Source organism: Schistocerca nitens, chromosome 2, assembly GCF_023898315.1.
Source record: "Schistocerca nitens isolate TAMUIC-IGC-003100 chromosome 2, iqSchNite1.1, whole genome shotgun sequence".
In the NCBI taxonomy this organism is placed as follows: Eukaryota; Metazoa; Arthropoda; class Insecta; order Orthoptera; family Acrididae; genus Schistocerca; species Schistocerca nitens.
In genome coordinates this window covers 340,141,271-340,158,659 of record NC_064615.1, presented here as the reverse complement: position 1 = coordinate 340,158,659, position 17,389 = coordinate 340,141,271, and the positions used below count along the sequence as shown (strand labels likewise).

The 17,389-nt window shown below is 41.8% G+C and overlaps 1 protein-coding gene across 1 annotated transcript in view; it reads right to left on the bottom strand.

Annotated features, from left to right (window-relative positions):
• LOC126236135 (zinc finger protein 345-like) overlaps positions 1-17,389 on the bottom strand; it is a 195,355-nt gene that overhangs the window by 52,490 nt on the left and 125,476 nt on the right. Inside the window, exon 6 of the mRNA XM_049945216.1 lies at positions 8,203-8,419. Coding sequence (XP_049801173.1) covers positions 8,203-8,419 — 217 coding nt within the window. The remainder of the gene's footprint in view (positions 1-8,202; positions 8,420-17,389) is intronic.

Sequence of the window (17,389 nt, the reverse complement as noted above, 5' to 3'; positions counted from 1 at the left end):
GCATGTGACAAAAATAAATGAGAATGAAGAAAGAGGGATTCTAGAGTCAGGACAGGTAAAATAAATTTGTGAAAATAAGCAGATTTCTATCCACTGATTCTCTGCAACTCTAGAGCCACTACAGCAACTAGGCAGTTCTCTCTCTACGTTCTCAACCTAATTAAAAGAACAACAACAATTATAATAAAACAGTGGCTCTGGAAAGTGATATCAACTGACCACTAGAAACACACTGTAATAAACACTGAAATGCACCTATTGGTTTAAAATTTGTTCACAAAAAAATTGCAGTAGAATAAATAGAACAAATTTTCTCTGGCAGATCAAAACAATGAACACGACAAGCGAAAGATCATAATGCATGTGTTATATCTTACATCTTATGCCTCAGAGGATAATCTCTGTCTCTCAAAATATTTCTATAGTAGTTCCAACCTCCAATAAGTTTACTTGTCAACCACACAAAAGGACAATTCTTGCAATAAGAAAGAAGCGGCAAAAATGATCCAACAAAAATCTATTAACAGATCCAGCATTAAATATTCATTTTATAGATGAGTGAATGCTGAAATCATTTTGGAAAGAGAAATAGCTTCAGCTATTAAAAATACATTAATCAACCAATGGGAAACCCAGGATGGAATGTAACAATTTTATAGAAGGAAAGTTGCCACTCACCACATAGTGGAGATATTGAGTCATGATACGTACAACAAAAAGATTCACACAATTATAGCTTCGTCAGCAATAAACGCACATGCACGCGCACACACACACACACACACACACACACACGCACGCACGCACGCACGCACGCACGCACGCACGCAAATGCAGCTCACTCACATGACTGCAGTTTCAGACAACCGAAACCACTCTGTGAGCAGCAGCATCAGTGCATGATGGGAGTGGCGATTACATGGGGATAAGGAGGAGGCTGGTGCGGGATGGGGGAGGGGTCGTATAGTAGGGGTGGCAGACGGTGACGTGCTGCACTTTAGACGAAGGGCAGGGGTGAGGGGGGGAGGGAAGCAGTGGAAAACAGAGAGATTAAAAAACAAAATAAAAAGGCTGGGTGTGGTGGTAAAATTATGGCTGTGTAGCGCTGGAATGGAAACAGGGAGGGGACTGGATGGGTGAGGACAGTGACTAGCAAAGATGTTACGGGTACATGGGATGTATTGCAGGGAAAGTTTCCACCTGCACAATTAAAAAAAGCTGGTGTTGGTTGGAAGGATACATATTGCACAGGCTGTGAAGCAGTCATTGAAATGAAGGATATCACGTTTGGCAGCGCGTTCAGCAACAGGGTGGTCCACTTGTTTCTTGGCCACAGTTTGTTGGTAGCAATTCATGCAGACCGACAACGTGTTAGTTGTCATGCCTACATAGAATGCAGCACAGTGGTTGCAGCTTAGCTTGTAAAACACATGACTGGTTTCATAGGTAGCTCTGCCGTTGATATTAGTGACCTAAGTGGAGTAGGTGTTGGTAGGAGCATGTATGGGACAGGTCTTGCATCTAGGTCTATTACAGGAGTATCAGCCATGAGGTAAGGGATTGGGAGCAGGGGTTGTGTAAGGATGAATGAGTCTATTGTGTAGGTTCAGAGGACGGCGGAATACCACTGTAGGAGGAGTAGAAAGGATAGTGGCTAGGACATTTCTCATTTCAGGCCATGATGAGAGGTAATCGAAACACTGGCGGAGAATGTCATTCAGTTGCTCCAGTCCTGGGTGGTACTGAGTTATGAGGAGAATGCTCCTCTGTGGCTGAACTGTGGAACTTTGGGGAGGTGGTGGGAGACTGGAAAGATGGGGCACAACAGATTTGTTTTTGTACAAGGTTGGGAGGATAATTATGGTCAGTGAAGGCTTCAGTGAGACCCTCGGTATATTCCAAGAGGGACTGCTCATCACTGCAGATGTGACGACCACAGGTGGCTAAGCTGTACCTAAGGGACTTCTTGGTATGGAATGGGTGGAGGTATTGCTGGTGATTAGTAGGCTTGATATGGACAAAGGTACTGATGTAGTCATCTCTGAGGTGGAGGTCAACATCTACAAAGGTGGCTTGTTGGGTTGAGTAGGACCAGGTGAAGCAAATGGGGGAGAAGTTGTTGAGGTTCTGGAGGAATGTGGATAGGGTGTCCTTACCTTCCATCCTGATAGCAAAGATGTCATCAATGAATCTGAACCAGGTGAGGGGTTTAGGATTCTGGGTTTTTAGGAAGGATTCCTCTAGATGGCCCATGAATAGGTTGGCATAGGATGGTGCCATGTGGGTGCCCATAGCCGTACTCTGGATTTGTTTGTAGGTAAGGCCTTCAAAGGAAAAGTAATTGTGAGTGAGGATATGTTGGTCATGGTGACTAGGAAAGAGGTTGTTGGTTTGGAATCCATAGGGCATTTGGAAAGGTAGTGTTCAATACCAGTAAGGCCATGGGCATCAGTAATGTTGTGTACCGTATTTACTCGAATCTAAGCCGCACCTTTTTTCCGGTTTTTGTAACCAAAAAAACCGCCTGCGGCTTAGAATCGAGTGCAAAGTAAGCGGAAGTTCTGAAAAATGTTGGTAGGTGCCGCCACAACTAACTTCTGCCGTCGAATATATGTAGCGCTACACAGGCATGCAGATAAAAACTGGCGGCAAAACCTTTGTGTCAGTAAAAAAAATTAAAAAAAAAAGAGGTGGAAGATGAGCTTTTTTTCTCCGCCCCGAGTTTCGACCACTTCATTTTCATACATTATCCAACGAAGTAAATACAAATTCCGTATTGTTCATCTTCGAATCTAGCAGCATTTCAATGTACTACGAAAATCTGACTGGCAAGACCGTTTGGGATGTTTGTCAACATGGCCAACTCTACATTCTGAATTTTTTCCTACCTGTGAGAAGGGATGGTTGCTAATAGGAACTTTTATGAATTGTGAATCACACGCAGTATTCTCTTCACCATAAGAACAATACGAATATAAACATTTTGCCATGTATTCTTTCGTGTTTGCTGCTATGTCATTTAAATCCTTTCTGCCCAATAAACTACGAAACTAGAGTGCAACAACAGCAAACGCGGAAGAATATACATATCATGTCATGTTTATATTCGTATTATTCTTATGCCTAATAGTGATACAGTCAGAATTGAAGCACGGGAATTGACTAGATTTTTTAATCTAAGATGACTCTAATTTCTGTGCAGAATATAATTACTGAAGAGGCGTCTGCAAAGATTTTCAAACGGAGAAAAGTTTTCGCTAAACTCTCGTTCAGAACATCTTGCATCATAAGCAGCCTATTATTTGGTTCTTGTTGATCATTATCAAAGAAAGCAGCAGTGTAAGTAACAACAAATAGCAGTCTCTTGCCATTGTTTCGCTAATAAGACGATTCCTCTCTCTTCTTTTTTTTAAATCGTAAGTGGCGGTAGCGCGCACAAAAGCAACCCATGCCGCGAGCGGCGACAGGCCGTAAACACTCATTATCAGAATGCGACGAACAATGCGTGACAGTACACTAATGCATTTTCAGCTTAGAGTGACGTAAACTCCTATAACAAAGAGAACGGCACTTATCAGATGAAAGAAAAATAAGCAATCAATTCAAACCAGACGAAGCACGTGAAAAAGGAAGGGTACCCGTATAAATACGGACGGAGCGCCTGACGCATAGCAATGCCTACCTGGTAAAGCTTAACTGCTAAGCTTACGACAACCAAACTACTGTAGCTGTATCGTCATTTATTCGACCTAAATTGTGTCTCATATTACAATTGACCAACTTTGTTTCGAGTTGGAGGTGTGGCCTAAAACTTTTCTCTCTGCTTCGAGTCTCAAACTTCAGGTGCGGCTTAGATTCGGAAAATTTTTTTTCCTTGATTTCGAGTCTCATTTTTCAGGTGCGGCTTAGATTCGAGTAAATACGGTACTCTTCCCCTGCACGAACTTGAGCAACATGGAAAACGCCACCTCAAAAAACTCTCCATCCTGCTGACTTCCTACTCCTGCCTTGGAGTACCACTGTCCACCATCTCTACAGCAACCTACAAACCTCCGCCACATCCCCTCATAGCTGGCAAACCCTGTCTCACAGACCTACTACACTTACCCCACCCTCCAAAACTTCCTCCCATCACCACACAGAATCCAGAATCTAAACAGACCCACAACACAGTCATGAACCTTTCCTCCAGAAGACTTAGTCCCACACAAATACCAGTCCTGCATCATGCAGGACTTGTTAAAGACCTTCTCTCCTTCTCCTGGTCCCTACAGTGCAAACACTTTTTTGCCACCACCCCTACCAATCAGACTCAACCAAAGACCAATGTTGAACCCTGCCTGACTCCGTTCACTCATCCATCCAACCCTGATCCACACCCACTGCCACCAAATCACCCCCTGTTAACTTTCCAGAATTTCTTAATCTCGAACCTTGCCTCACCATCATTCCCCAAATCCCTCAACATGCAAACTAACCTTACATCCACAGAAAGAACTGCAGTCCACCATCTAAAAACTGATCTTGACCTCATAATCCTACCTGCGGACAAAGGCTCCACCACTGCTGTTTTGAACCGCAAGGATTACCTGGTGGAAGGACTCCGTCAGCTATCAGATACATCCACCTACAAACCTTGCCACAGTGACCCCATACCAGTAATCCAACAAAATCTCCAGTCACTACTCAAATCCTTAGGCCCATCCCAGAAGTCCTCCAAGGAGTCCATTTCTCTACACATCCCTACCACTCCCTGTCCTCACACTTTCTACATGCTTCCTGGAGTCCATAAACCAAACCCCCCAGGACACCCCATTGTGGCCGGTTGCTGTGCCCCCACTGAGAGAATCTCTGCTCTTATAGACCAACACCTTCAACCTATTACCCAGAACATACCCTCTTGTATAAAAGACACCAACCATTTCCTTCACAGACACTCCACAGTTCCTGTCTCTTTACCACACACTGCTCTGCTCATCACTATTGATGCCACCTCCTTGTACACTAATATTCCTAATGCCCATGGCCTTACTGCTATTGAACATTACCTTTCCAAATGCCCTATGAATTCCAAACCAACATCCTCTTTCCTAGTCGCCAAGACCAACATATCATCACCCACAATTACTTCTCCTTTGAAGGAATTACCTATAAACAAATCAAGAGTACAGCTATGGGTACATGCATGGCACCACCCTATGCCAAACTATTCATGGGCCATCTAGAGGAAGCCTTCCTAAAAAACCAGAATCCTAAACCCCTCACCTGTTTCAGATTCACTGATGACATCTTTGCTACCTGGATCGAAGGTGAGGACACCCTATCCACATTTCTCCAGAACCTCAACAACTTCTCCCCCATTTGCTTCACCTGGCCCTTCTCAACCAAACAAACCACCTTCCTAGAAGTTGACATCCACCTCAGAGATGGCTACATCAATACCTCTATCCATATCAAACCTCCAAATCACCAGGAATCCCTCCTCTTCAACAGCTGCCACCCATTCCATACTAAGAAGTCCCTTCTGCACAGCCCAGCCACCTGTGGTCGTCGCATCTGCAGTGATGAGCAGTCCCTCTGGGAATATACTGAGGGTCTTACTAAAGTCTTCACTGACTGTAATTATCCTCCAACATTGTACAAAAAACAAATCTGCCGTGCCTTATCTTTCCAGTCTCCAACCACCTCCCAGAGTCCCACAGTCCAGCTGCAGAGGAGCATTCTCCTCGTAACTCAGTACCACCCAGGACTGGAGCAGTTGAATTACATTCTCTGCCAGGGTTTCAATCACCTCTCATCATAGTCTAAAAATGAGAAATGTCCTGCCCACTCCTCCTACAGTGACATTTCGTTGTCCTCCAAACCTACACAATATACTAAACCTGTCCCTTACCTTATGTCTCATACCCCTGTAACAGACCCAGATGCGAGACCTGTCCCATACATCCTCTCACCACCATCTACTCCAGTTCAGTCACTAACATCACCTATCCCATCAAAGGCAGGGCTACCTGTGAAACCAGTCATGTGATTTACAAGCTAAGCTGCAACCACTGTGCTGCATTCTATGTAGGTACGACAACCTACAAGCTGTCTGTCCGCATGAATGGCCACTGACAAACTGTGGCCAAGAAACAAGTGGACCACCCTGTTGCTGAACATGCTGCCAAACATCCTTCATTTCAATGACTGCTTCACAGCCTTTTCTGAACTGTGCAGATGGGAACTTTCCCTGCAATACATCCTACATTCACGTGACTCTTCTGGCCAACCTTCGTTAGTCACTGTCTTCACCCATCCAGCCCCCTCTGTGTTTCCATTCCAGCACTATACAGCTGACATTTCACCACCACACCCAGTCTTTTTATCTCTCACCTTATGCTACTCCCCCCGCCTCCCCACCTCTCCCCTGCCCTCCGTCAAACTGCAGCACTTCACTGTCCGCCATCCCCACTATACTGTCACTCCCCTACCCCGCGCCAACCTCCTCCTTATGCCCATGTAGTCACCACTCCTATCATGCACTGATGCTGCTGCTCGCGGTGTGGTTTCGGTTGTCTGAGACTGCAGTCGTGTGAGCGAGTTGCGTTTGTGTGTGTGTGCATTTGTGTACATTTGTCTATTGTTGACGAATGCATTAATCGCCGAACGCTATAACTGTGTGAATCTTTTTGTTGTGCCTATCACGACTCAACATCTCTGCTATATGGTAAGTGACAACTTTCCTTCTCTAATATTGATACAGTAATCAACCATATACGTGGATGTAAAAGGTGTTCTTTCCCAGGATTAAAGAAGGAAATAAATATGTGTAGGAAGGAATTGGAGGAAACAGCAAGTGTGTTTTCTCCATTCACACTCAAGCCTGACATTTACTTTTTATTCATCATAGAAACTATATTCATTTTAAATAACAAATTACAATAATGTAAATTCCTGGATTTAGCTATGCATAAAATAAGAAATAAATATGTGTAGGAAGGAATTGGAGGAAACAGCAAGTGTGTTTTCTCCATTCACACTCAAGCCTGATATTTACTTTTTATTCATCATAGAAACTATATTCATTTTAAATAACAAATTACAATAATGTAAATTCCTGGATTTAGCTATGCATAAAATAAGGGAGAGGCAACCACTCACCTATAGTGGATCAATGTGTGGAGCACAATAACACATAACAGAAAACAGCATTCACACTGAATAAAAATTTCTTGGTTTTCCAACCGTGTCATGACTGTCAGTGGGCTGCTGATATGCCCATTACATACACTGGCTGCCAGCTGTGATGTCACTGTTGCCTGAGGCATCGCATATAGGGGCATACGTTGACTCAGCATTCAATGCGGCCGCTTCAACTGTGAGAACACTGGATCCCATGCTGTGATGAGCTGCAGGCCACCACCTCTATTTAGGGTGTTATTTGTGAGTTTTAACTTCAATGGTTTCTTTGATTACACAATACCAGAAGCTGTTTGTGCAAGCTACAACAGAGGTTTCATCAAATTTTATCTGGTGTCTGTTTTCTAAAGCATGTAAGGGATAAAACCTCTTATGCTCCTTCCTGCATTGTTCCACAGTGTGTAACATTTGTCTGACACAAGACTGGCCACACATGCAAGGTATCTTGTAGACTCCAGTTGTTCTGAGACCTGCTGCGCCTTTAACTGGTCTCAGTAATTGTCGGATTTTTGTCAGAGGCCTGAAGATCAATTTGATTTGCGTCACTTGAGCAAGCGGTTTATCTTGCCAGACACCAATAACAACCTACATAGAGAGATTGGCCTGCAGCACAGCATGGCATGGGATCCAGCAATCACGCAGTTGACGTGGGTGCACTGAAAGCCGAGTCAACATATGTCCATATATGGCGATGCTGCAGGCACCTGTGACGTCACAGCTAGAAGCTAGTGTATATAAGGGGTGTACCAGCAACCCATCGGCAGTCATACTACTTGACAATGGCCAAGGAGTATTTAGCCAAAAGCTCATACAATTTTAATTATTTCGCATGGTTAGAAACCCAAGAACTTTTTATTTAATGATATCACTGCAAAACTGCATTCTTACAGCATTCACACTAGCTTTCAAGCACTAGCTCTTTTTTCAGCAATAGTACACACACACACACACACACACACACACACACACACACACACACACACTCCTGTGACCATGGCAAAGAAAGGAAAAGGCACTTACAAGAGAACTGTTGCTGGGATGATCCTTGCGGATATGATCCCGCAGAGCATTGCTGTCACGGAAGGACAAGCGGCAATCCTGACAGCGGAATCCCTGGCGGTGAGGATGTGCAAGAAATGTATGTCTTGCCAAAGCTTGCTGTGTTGAGAATCCTCTGGGACATACCTCACAGCGATGAGGTTGCTTATCAAGATGGGCCTCGCGATGGCGACGGTATCTTAAAAATATCAAAGCAAACACAGAAATTAAATATTTGATTTGCATTAATTTTGGAAGAAAAGAAACTTCTAACAATTTCTAATCTGCAAAACATATTACAAATTAAGCAACATAAAAGAAAAGGTTATGGGCTTCAGTTTCTCTCCATGTTGTTATTTTTGTATGGTACACCTCGTATTCCAAGTCACAGATTAAAATTAGCTTTAAACTAATGTTTCAATTTATTTTATTTGTTGTTTTGAGCAATAGAAAAACCATGTGGAATTTAACTGCTAACTACCCACAATCCCAAACCCCTCAACTGGTTCACATCACTGATGACAGCTTTGTGGTTTGGACTGAGGGTGGGGACACCCTATCCACATTCCTCCAGAACCTCGAAACCTTCTCCCCCATTCACTTCTCTTGGGCCTCCTCAAGCAAACAAACCATCTTCCTCTATGTTGACCTCCATCTCAAAGATGGCTCCATAAATACATCCGTCCATATCAAACCTACCAACCACCAGCAATACCTTCACTTTGACAACTGCCACTCTTTCTGTAAAGAAGTCACTTCCATACAGCCTAGCCACCCTTGTCCGTCACATCTGTAGTAATGAGCTTTCCCTTTCCAAATAAACTACGGATTTCACTAATGCCTCCACAGACTGAAATTACTCTTCAAACCTGCTACGGAAATAGATAAATAGATCTCTCGAGCCTTGTCTATCCAGTCACCTACCACATCCCATATTCCCCCCATCCAGACACAGAGGAGCACTCCCCTCATGACTCAGTACCACCCACGACTGGAGCAACTGAATCACATTCTCGCCAAGGATTCGACTACCTCTCATTGCGCCCTGAAATGAGAAATATCCCACCCATTACCCTTTCCAACCCTCCCATAGTGGTTATCCGCACCCACCAAGCCTCCGCAATCTCCTTGTTCATCCCTATTCCATCCTCGCTCTCAATCCCTTGCCTTATGGCCCATATCTCTTCATTAGACCTTGATGCAAGACTTGTCCTATACCTCCCCCCACCATCATCTACTCCAGTCCCGTCACAAGCATCACCTACCCGATCAAAGGCAGGGCTACCTGCGAAACAAGTCATATGATCTACAAGCTAAGCTGCAACCACTGTGCTTCATTCTATGTGGGCATGACAATCAACTAGCTGTTTGTCTGCAAGAATAGCCATGAACAAAGTGGTCAGTAGATTGCTGGACCACCTTGTTACTGAACATGCTGCGCAACACAAAATGCTTCACTTTAATGATGGCTTCACAGCCTGCACCATCTGAATCATTTCTATCAACATCAGCTTTTCTGAATTGTGCACATGGGAACTCTGCAATGTATCCTGTGTTCCTGTAACCCCCCTGGCCTCAACCTTCAATAGGTCCTGTCCTTCACCCATCTATCCCTTTCCTGCTCCGCTCCAACTCTTTTTCCCCTCCTCTGCCTTTTTTCCTTTTCCGCTCCACTCCCCCCCCCCCTCCTCCTAAAATCTCCCAACTGCATGTAGCAACACACCCTCCCCACATCATGTCCCTGCATGCTCCCACAAGCAGCACTTCACCTTCCCCCACCTCTACTCTGCTATCCCTTTTCCTCCCATCCTAGCCTACTCCTTATCCCTCCTCACCTCAACCACCCACAGTCTGATGGGAGCATCAGTGGCAGTTTCTGTATGCACTCCAGCCTCAGCAGCAAGGACAGCGGTTGTGTGTGTGAGTTGTGGTTGTGTGGGTGAGTCTTGCTTGTGTGAACGTGTGTGTGTTTTTTGCTTAAGAAGAAGGCCTTTTGGCTGAAAGCTCGAATGTATAACAGTCATTTTGTTGTGCCTCTCTGCAACTCAACAACAACTCTGTATGGTGAGTAGCAATCTATCCTTTCCATAATAACGCTGTTAACTCCTACATTGTAGTATGCTCTGTTTCTAATGGAAATGTTGCTGATGACATGTTAATTCTAATCTTCAAATACACCTTATAACAATTTTAGTAATCTCTTTTTCGTGAGAGTTTTGTACATCACTGTTAATTTTTATACTTCCTAACATACAATATTATAGTTTTACAGGTAATTCCTGTTTTGATGCATCTGTAAATATTAATAAACAATACATGTTTAGAAGCACACAACATTTTATTATACAATAAATTACATTAACAGTTCTTATATTTACCATGGCAGGTCTTCCAGTTAAGGTAAAGCAGTAGTGGTACCGTTACAAAGAAAAGGAGCAGCAGAAGCAAGTAGGAACTTCAAAAGTACCACGCCAGCAGTTTTGTCACAACAGGGCACACACAACTAGGAGAAAATGATGTTATGTACGAAAGATGCAGTTTTATGTTTGAAGTATGCAGTGTCATGACAACCTTTAAACTAGAATATATTCCTATCAACCTAGTGCTATAGTTTTGGAGGCTACACGTTGAGATAACATTGCTCCATTCAACCGATATTTTTTAAACGCATGGGTCACGACCATTTCCCACCGAGAGACTGAAAAGCTTGTTATACAACCTCATACACAAGAACTTTACAAGCAAATTACAGCTTCATCAACAATAGCAGGAAAAAGAAATTTGACATGCATGACTGATGTATTTTGTCCTTTGCAGTGTTACATACCGCTCCAGAGAAGTGATGCATATATCTTCATCTTCTGACTGACAAATGATACGAATGAAACCTATACAAAACAGACTGTAGATAAGAGCACAGACATTATTTGGGTCTGTTATTTTATTTGCATGTGGTGAGTCATGTTGAGGGACTAGTGACTTCAAGATGGGACGGCAATCACAGCAACTTCATGATAGGATGTACCTGCTGGGATGCGAAATTATAAGTTTCAAGGATCATCGACCTATTTTGAAGAGTCACAAAAGCTCAAAAAATATAAGTTTAATAATTTAAATGATGTTCAGAAAATGACAAATGAAATGTTATATTCAGACTGGTTGATTCATTCTCTGCAGAGATTTTGTGTTGGACGCTGATACTGAGAGAAGTTTGATGTTATACTCACGATGCATGCGATTTCAGAGATCACACGTCCATACATTTCACACACACCCTTATAGAGGCCACCTGTGTTGGCCCCCTGGTGCACTCTGGTGAGCCGCGAAAGAAACGGTATTATTTAAATGATCACAAAAGAACGCCCACCCTAATCAGTAATCTGTATTACTGTTGTCCAGTCAATGTGTTCAGTATTATGCACAACCTGTAGTTCATTGTATCTTATGTGTTTATCTCTGAAGTGCTACATTCCATAAAGTTTATTTGTTCTTGCTGAGGCAAACTTGGTGACAAGAGTGAGGGTTATGTTTTCCCTGCATGTTAGTGTCAGTGCTAAGTCACCTGACTGTGCTGGCGCAAACTGTCGCCAGCACATTGGTCGGCAAAGATGAAGCACAAAGATCGATTAGCAGGTGCTAGATCAAGCGTGCCTATCACGAGAGAGGCCAGAGACACGCCCACAAGCAAAACACCACCAACGCCCTCTCAACAGCATGTATTTAGCCCACTGTCGCCAACTGGAGGGCCTCACTGACTTATTAACTCACTCAATCATCCAGTTTGGCATCTGTCAGTATACCTGCAGATGGGGGTTTAGTTCGTCATAGGGTAGGACAATACATAGCGGCCAGATTAGTGACTGTAGTGGGACTAGTTTACTTAACTAGAATTGTACTTTCGAGGAGCTCTTTGCGGTGTGGGGGAGTAGCCATGTATGTGAAAAACGGCATCACATTTGAGTCAATTGATGTTTCAAAGTACTGCACTGAAAAGGTGTTTGAATGTTGTGCAGGTGTGGTTAAATTTAACGGAGTTAAACTTGTAACTGTTGTTATTTATAGATCCCCAGACTCCGATTTCACAGCATTTTTGCTAAAGCTAGAGGAGGTTCTTGGTTCACTTTATAGGAAATACAAAAAGTTAGTTATATGTGGTGACTTCAATATTAATTGTATAAGTGATTGTGCAAGGAAGAGGATGCTGGTAGACCTCTTTAATTCATATAATCTTATGCAAACCGTATTCTTTCCAACGAGAGTGCAAGGGAACAGTAGAACAACCATAGACAACATTTTTGTTCATTCCTCATTACTAGAAGGGCATTCTGTTAGAAAAAAGGTGAATGGCCTTTCAGATCATGATGCGCAAATTTTAACATTAAAAGATTTTTATGCTGCAACTCGTGTTAAATATAGTCATCAGCTGTTCAGGAAAGCTGATCCGGTTGCTGTAGAGACCTTTGTAAACCTTATAAAGGAACAAGAGTGGCAAGATGTTTATAGCGCTGAGACAGTAAACGATAAATATAATGCTTTTCTAAAGACCTTTCTCATGCTCTTTGAAAGTTGCTTTCCGTTACAACGTTTAAAACAGGGTACTAGCACAAACAGGCAGCCTGGGTGGCTGACTAGAGGGATAAGAATATCTTGTAGAACAAAGTGGCAATTATATCAAAACGTTAGAAACAGTCAAAATCTAAATGCAGCAGCCCATTACAAACAGTATTGTAAGGTGCTTAAAAATGTTATTAGGAAGGCAAAAAGTATGTGGTATGCAGATAGAATAGCTAAGTCTCAGGATAAAATTAAAACCATATGGTCAGTCGTAAAGGAAGTTGCTGGTCTGCAGAGACAGGTCGAGGATATAGAATCAGTGCGTAGTGGGAATGTCCGTGTTACTGATAAGTCGCATATATGTACAGTATTTAATAATCACTTTCTGAATATAGCAGGTGAACTAAATAGAAACCTAATTCCAGCAGGGAATCATATAGCGCTCTTAGAAAAAAGTGTTCCGAGACTGTTACCTGAAATGCTCCTCCATGATACTGACAAGAGGGAGATTGAGTTAATAATTAAATCACTAAAGACCAAGAACTCTCATGGATATGACGGGGTATCTAGCAGAATACTGAAGTATTGTTCTATGTATGTTAGCCCAGTACTTAGCCATATCTGTAACTTTTCCTTTAGGAGTGGTCGGTTTCCTGATCGATTAAAATACTCGGTAGTGAAGCCACTTTATAAAAAGGGAGACATTGATAATGTTGACAATTTTAGACCTATTTCTATGCCATCGGTGTTTGCTAAAGTTATCGAGAAGGTTGTATATACAAGGTTACTGGAGCATTTAAATTCACATAATTTGCTGTCAAATGTTCAGTTTGGTTTTAGAAATGGTTTAACAACTGAAAATGCTATATTCTCTTTTCTCTGTGAGGTTTTCGACGGATTAAATAAAAGGTTGCGAACGCTAGGTGTTTTCTTTGATTTAACGAAGGCTTTTGACTGTGTTGACCACAAAATATTACTGCAGAAGTTGGACCATTATGGAGTAAGGGGAGTAGCTTACAATTGGTTCGCCTCTTACTTTAAGAACAGAAAGCAGAGGGTAATTCTCCGCAATATTGAGAGTGGTAGTGATGTTCAGTCCCAATGGGGCACTGTTAAGTGGGGCGTTCCCCAAGGGTCGGTGCTGGGGCCACTGCTGTTTCTTATTTATATAAATGATATGCCTTCTAGTATTACCGGTGATTCAAAAATATTTCTGTTTGCTGATGACACCAGCTTGATAGTGAAGGATCTTGTGTGTAATATTGAAACAGTAACAAATAATTTAGTTCATGAAATAAGTTCGTGGCTTGTGGAAAATAATTTGATGCTAAATCACAGTAAGACTCAGTTTTTACAGTTTCAAACTCACAATTCAAGAAGAACTGACATTTTAATCAGACAGAATGGGCATGTTATAAGCGAGACGGAACAGTTCAAGTTCCTAGGCGTACGGATAGATAGTAAGCTGTTGTGGAAAGCCCATGTTCAGGATCTTGTTCAGAAACTAAATGCTGCTTTATTTACCATTAGAACAGTATCTGAAATAAGTGACACTTCAACACGAAAAGTAGTCTACTTCGCATATTTTCATACGCTTATGTCGTATGGTATTATTTTTTGGGGTAATTCTTCTGATTCAAAAAGGGTATTTTTGGCTCAAAAACGGGCTGTTCGAGCTATATGTGGTGTAAGTTCGAGAACCTCTTGTCGACCCCTATTCAAAAATCTGGGAATTCTGACATTGCCCTCACAGTATATATTTTCTTTAATGTCGTTTGTTGTTAGCAATATTAGCCTATTCCCAAGAGTTAGCAGCTTTCACTCAGTTAATACTAGGCAGAAATCAAATCTGCATGTAGAATGCAGTTCCTTGACTCTTGTGCAGAAAGGAGTGCAGTATTCTGCTGCATCCATTTTCAATAAGCTACCACAAGAACTCAAAAATCTTAGCAGTAGCCCAAACTCTTTTAAGTCTAAACTGAAGAGTTTCCTCATGGCTCACTCCTTCTATTCTGTCGAGGAGCTCCTGGAAGAGCTAAAAAATTAAGCAAATTCCAGTGTTACATTGTTGATTGTCTTCATTTAAACTTATGACTTGTCACCTGAATATGTTTTTTTTTCTATATTTCATTTTATCTGTTTCTAATATCGTGTTATAATTTCATGTATTGACTCGTTCCATGACCATGGAGATTTCTCCTTAATTTGGTCCCACGGAACAATAAATAAATAAATAAATAAAAAATAAACATCAATCTGCAAGAGGACTATTACGGATGAGCTTATATTACAAAACATGGACTCTATTCAATTGAAGTAAATGTTATAGTTCATGTAAATAAAGAACCGTATTAATACACATGTGCATTTGTTTTGTAGAAAGAGGAAATCAGTCACCCATAACATTATCCTCTCTCCTGCTTCCTTGTGGTACAAGACTCTACTCTGACAAACATCTCGGTGGAAGAAATACTCCAAGGTATCACTGCGCAACAGCAAACTTCCGCAGAACAACAGCAGGCTCTCGCCACCACTCTAAACCAAATGGCATCTGCGTGTTCATGACAGGTTACTCTCCCATCAGTGTGTGACATTCACCTGCTTTATTTCTTCATGGACAGTCCTCAGTGTAGACACACTGCTTTGTTGTACTGGCTGAAAAATGGGAGGGTGGAAGTTCAACACTGACTAGAATAAATGATGTAGCCGACAGTTGCACAATTGCATTTCACAGTTCTTTACTTTCACTGTTACAACCCCCCCCCCCCCCCCCCCCCAATATTACACAATTATATGGCCAGTTCACTATTGGTAAATGTTGATAAGCCCCTTTAATAGGTTGCAGGCAACATCAGCATACTGCTAAAATAGTTTGCTGCTGAACGTCTATGCGCAGTAAAAATCTAACCACACAGTTCACAGTTCTGGCAGAATAATACGGTACCTGCGACATTATTTTTGAAATAAATTAAACAGACATTGTCATTAATTATTCTAACACACGGCCTATTTGTATTACACTTATTCCACTGTTAAGTTGCCGCATTGTTGTTAATCTAACCAATACACATTTCACATATGAAAATCGGCCATGGACCAAAAATCGGTCCTTTACATATCCTCACATTAAAAGGCACTCAAACTATACATTGTTCGATGTTTAAGTATTGAAATTACAATTAAAACATAACTCATTCAATTAACTGACTACATAGAAAAATTGTTTCTTTTTAACAGTTCCTTCTACCACAAAGGTTGCGCCGAATTATTTGTTTAAATAATTAAATTAACAGATATAGTTATACAAACAATACTTTTGACAAACATGGTAATTATTAATTAATTAAGGGCTGACTTTGCTAATATGTTTTTGAATAGAGCCAAATAAATACTTTAAGAAGCCTAGTAGTTCTTCTTCCAAATCTTTATAATTAGAACAGAATTTATATTTGTTTTTAAGTCAACAACAGAATCTAAGTTACAAAACAATTACTGATTTCACCCTATAATGATATGCAGCAAAAGATATTAACTAGGAATAGTCAAAATTAATTAGGAAATTAATTACATACACAAAACTATAAAATTAGACCTAGTGCTATATTCCTTAAGACTGAGGGCCAACCTTTCTCTTTTATGGAAATACAGATTATGCATGTTAACAATAACTAGGCAAAAATGAAAATAAAATGAATTTAAGGAGGCCGATGGCAAAACAAGACAGGAAGTAAAGAGATCCCAGCTTGTTTCATCACAAGTGCAACCGTCGTCCTTTCCGGTATACGATGAATCCGTTGTAGATTGGAACTGCTATGAGACACATTTATGCCAACATTTCCAGATTTTTTGTGTAGATGATGCAAACCTGTGTAGAGCTTTCTTTCTTTTACAGCCTTCGCCACGCATTTATCAGTTGTGGCAACTTGCGCCTTTGCAAGAACCAGCCAGCTTATCATCTGATGAAATATGTAAGCTTCTATCAACCTATTACTGTGACAGAAAGGATGCCATTGCAATGCGTGTCGAATTTTACCTTTGTCAGAAATGCCCAAAGCAATCTTACAGAGCCTGGGCTGCAGAATTATAAGGGTTGAGCCGTCATTGTGAATTTGTCACTAGTACCCATACGAATACTACACTAATCACATGGTGAGTGATGGTATTATTCGTCTGGCCCTCAATAGGGACGTCCACGAAAAAGCACTTCAATGTTAGAGTCCGATGCTTATGAATGTGCTCAAAATAACACAGTTCTTTGAAGTGTCACAGGCTGCACGCAATCAAATCGTTTCGTGGGGGAGGTATCAGAAGTTGCTCAGTCACCTGTGTTAGGCCCGCTGCAAGTGTTCAGGATGACGAAGAAGGTGCTGCAGTAGTACAACCTTTGACTCAGCATTGCATGCGGCAGTGGTGGTTGTGGTCACACAAGCAACAGGACACATCACAGCAGCGGCTGCATCCCCCCCTTCCATCTTGCTCCTACTGCTTCGTCCAACACAAGCATGCTGCGTGCCCTAAGCATTGAGTGGTTTGCAAGTGTCAAAAGAACGGCCACATTGTGTCCATGTGCAACTCCTCTTCTGATGTGGCCGACACAGTAGTACCGATGAACATA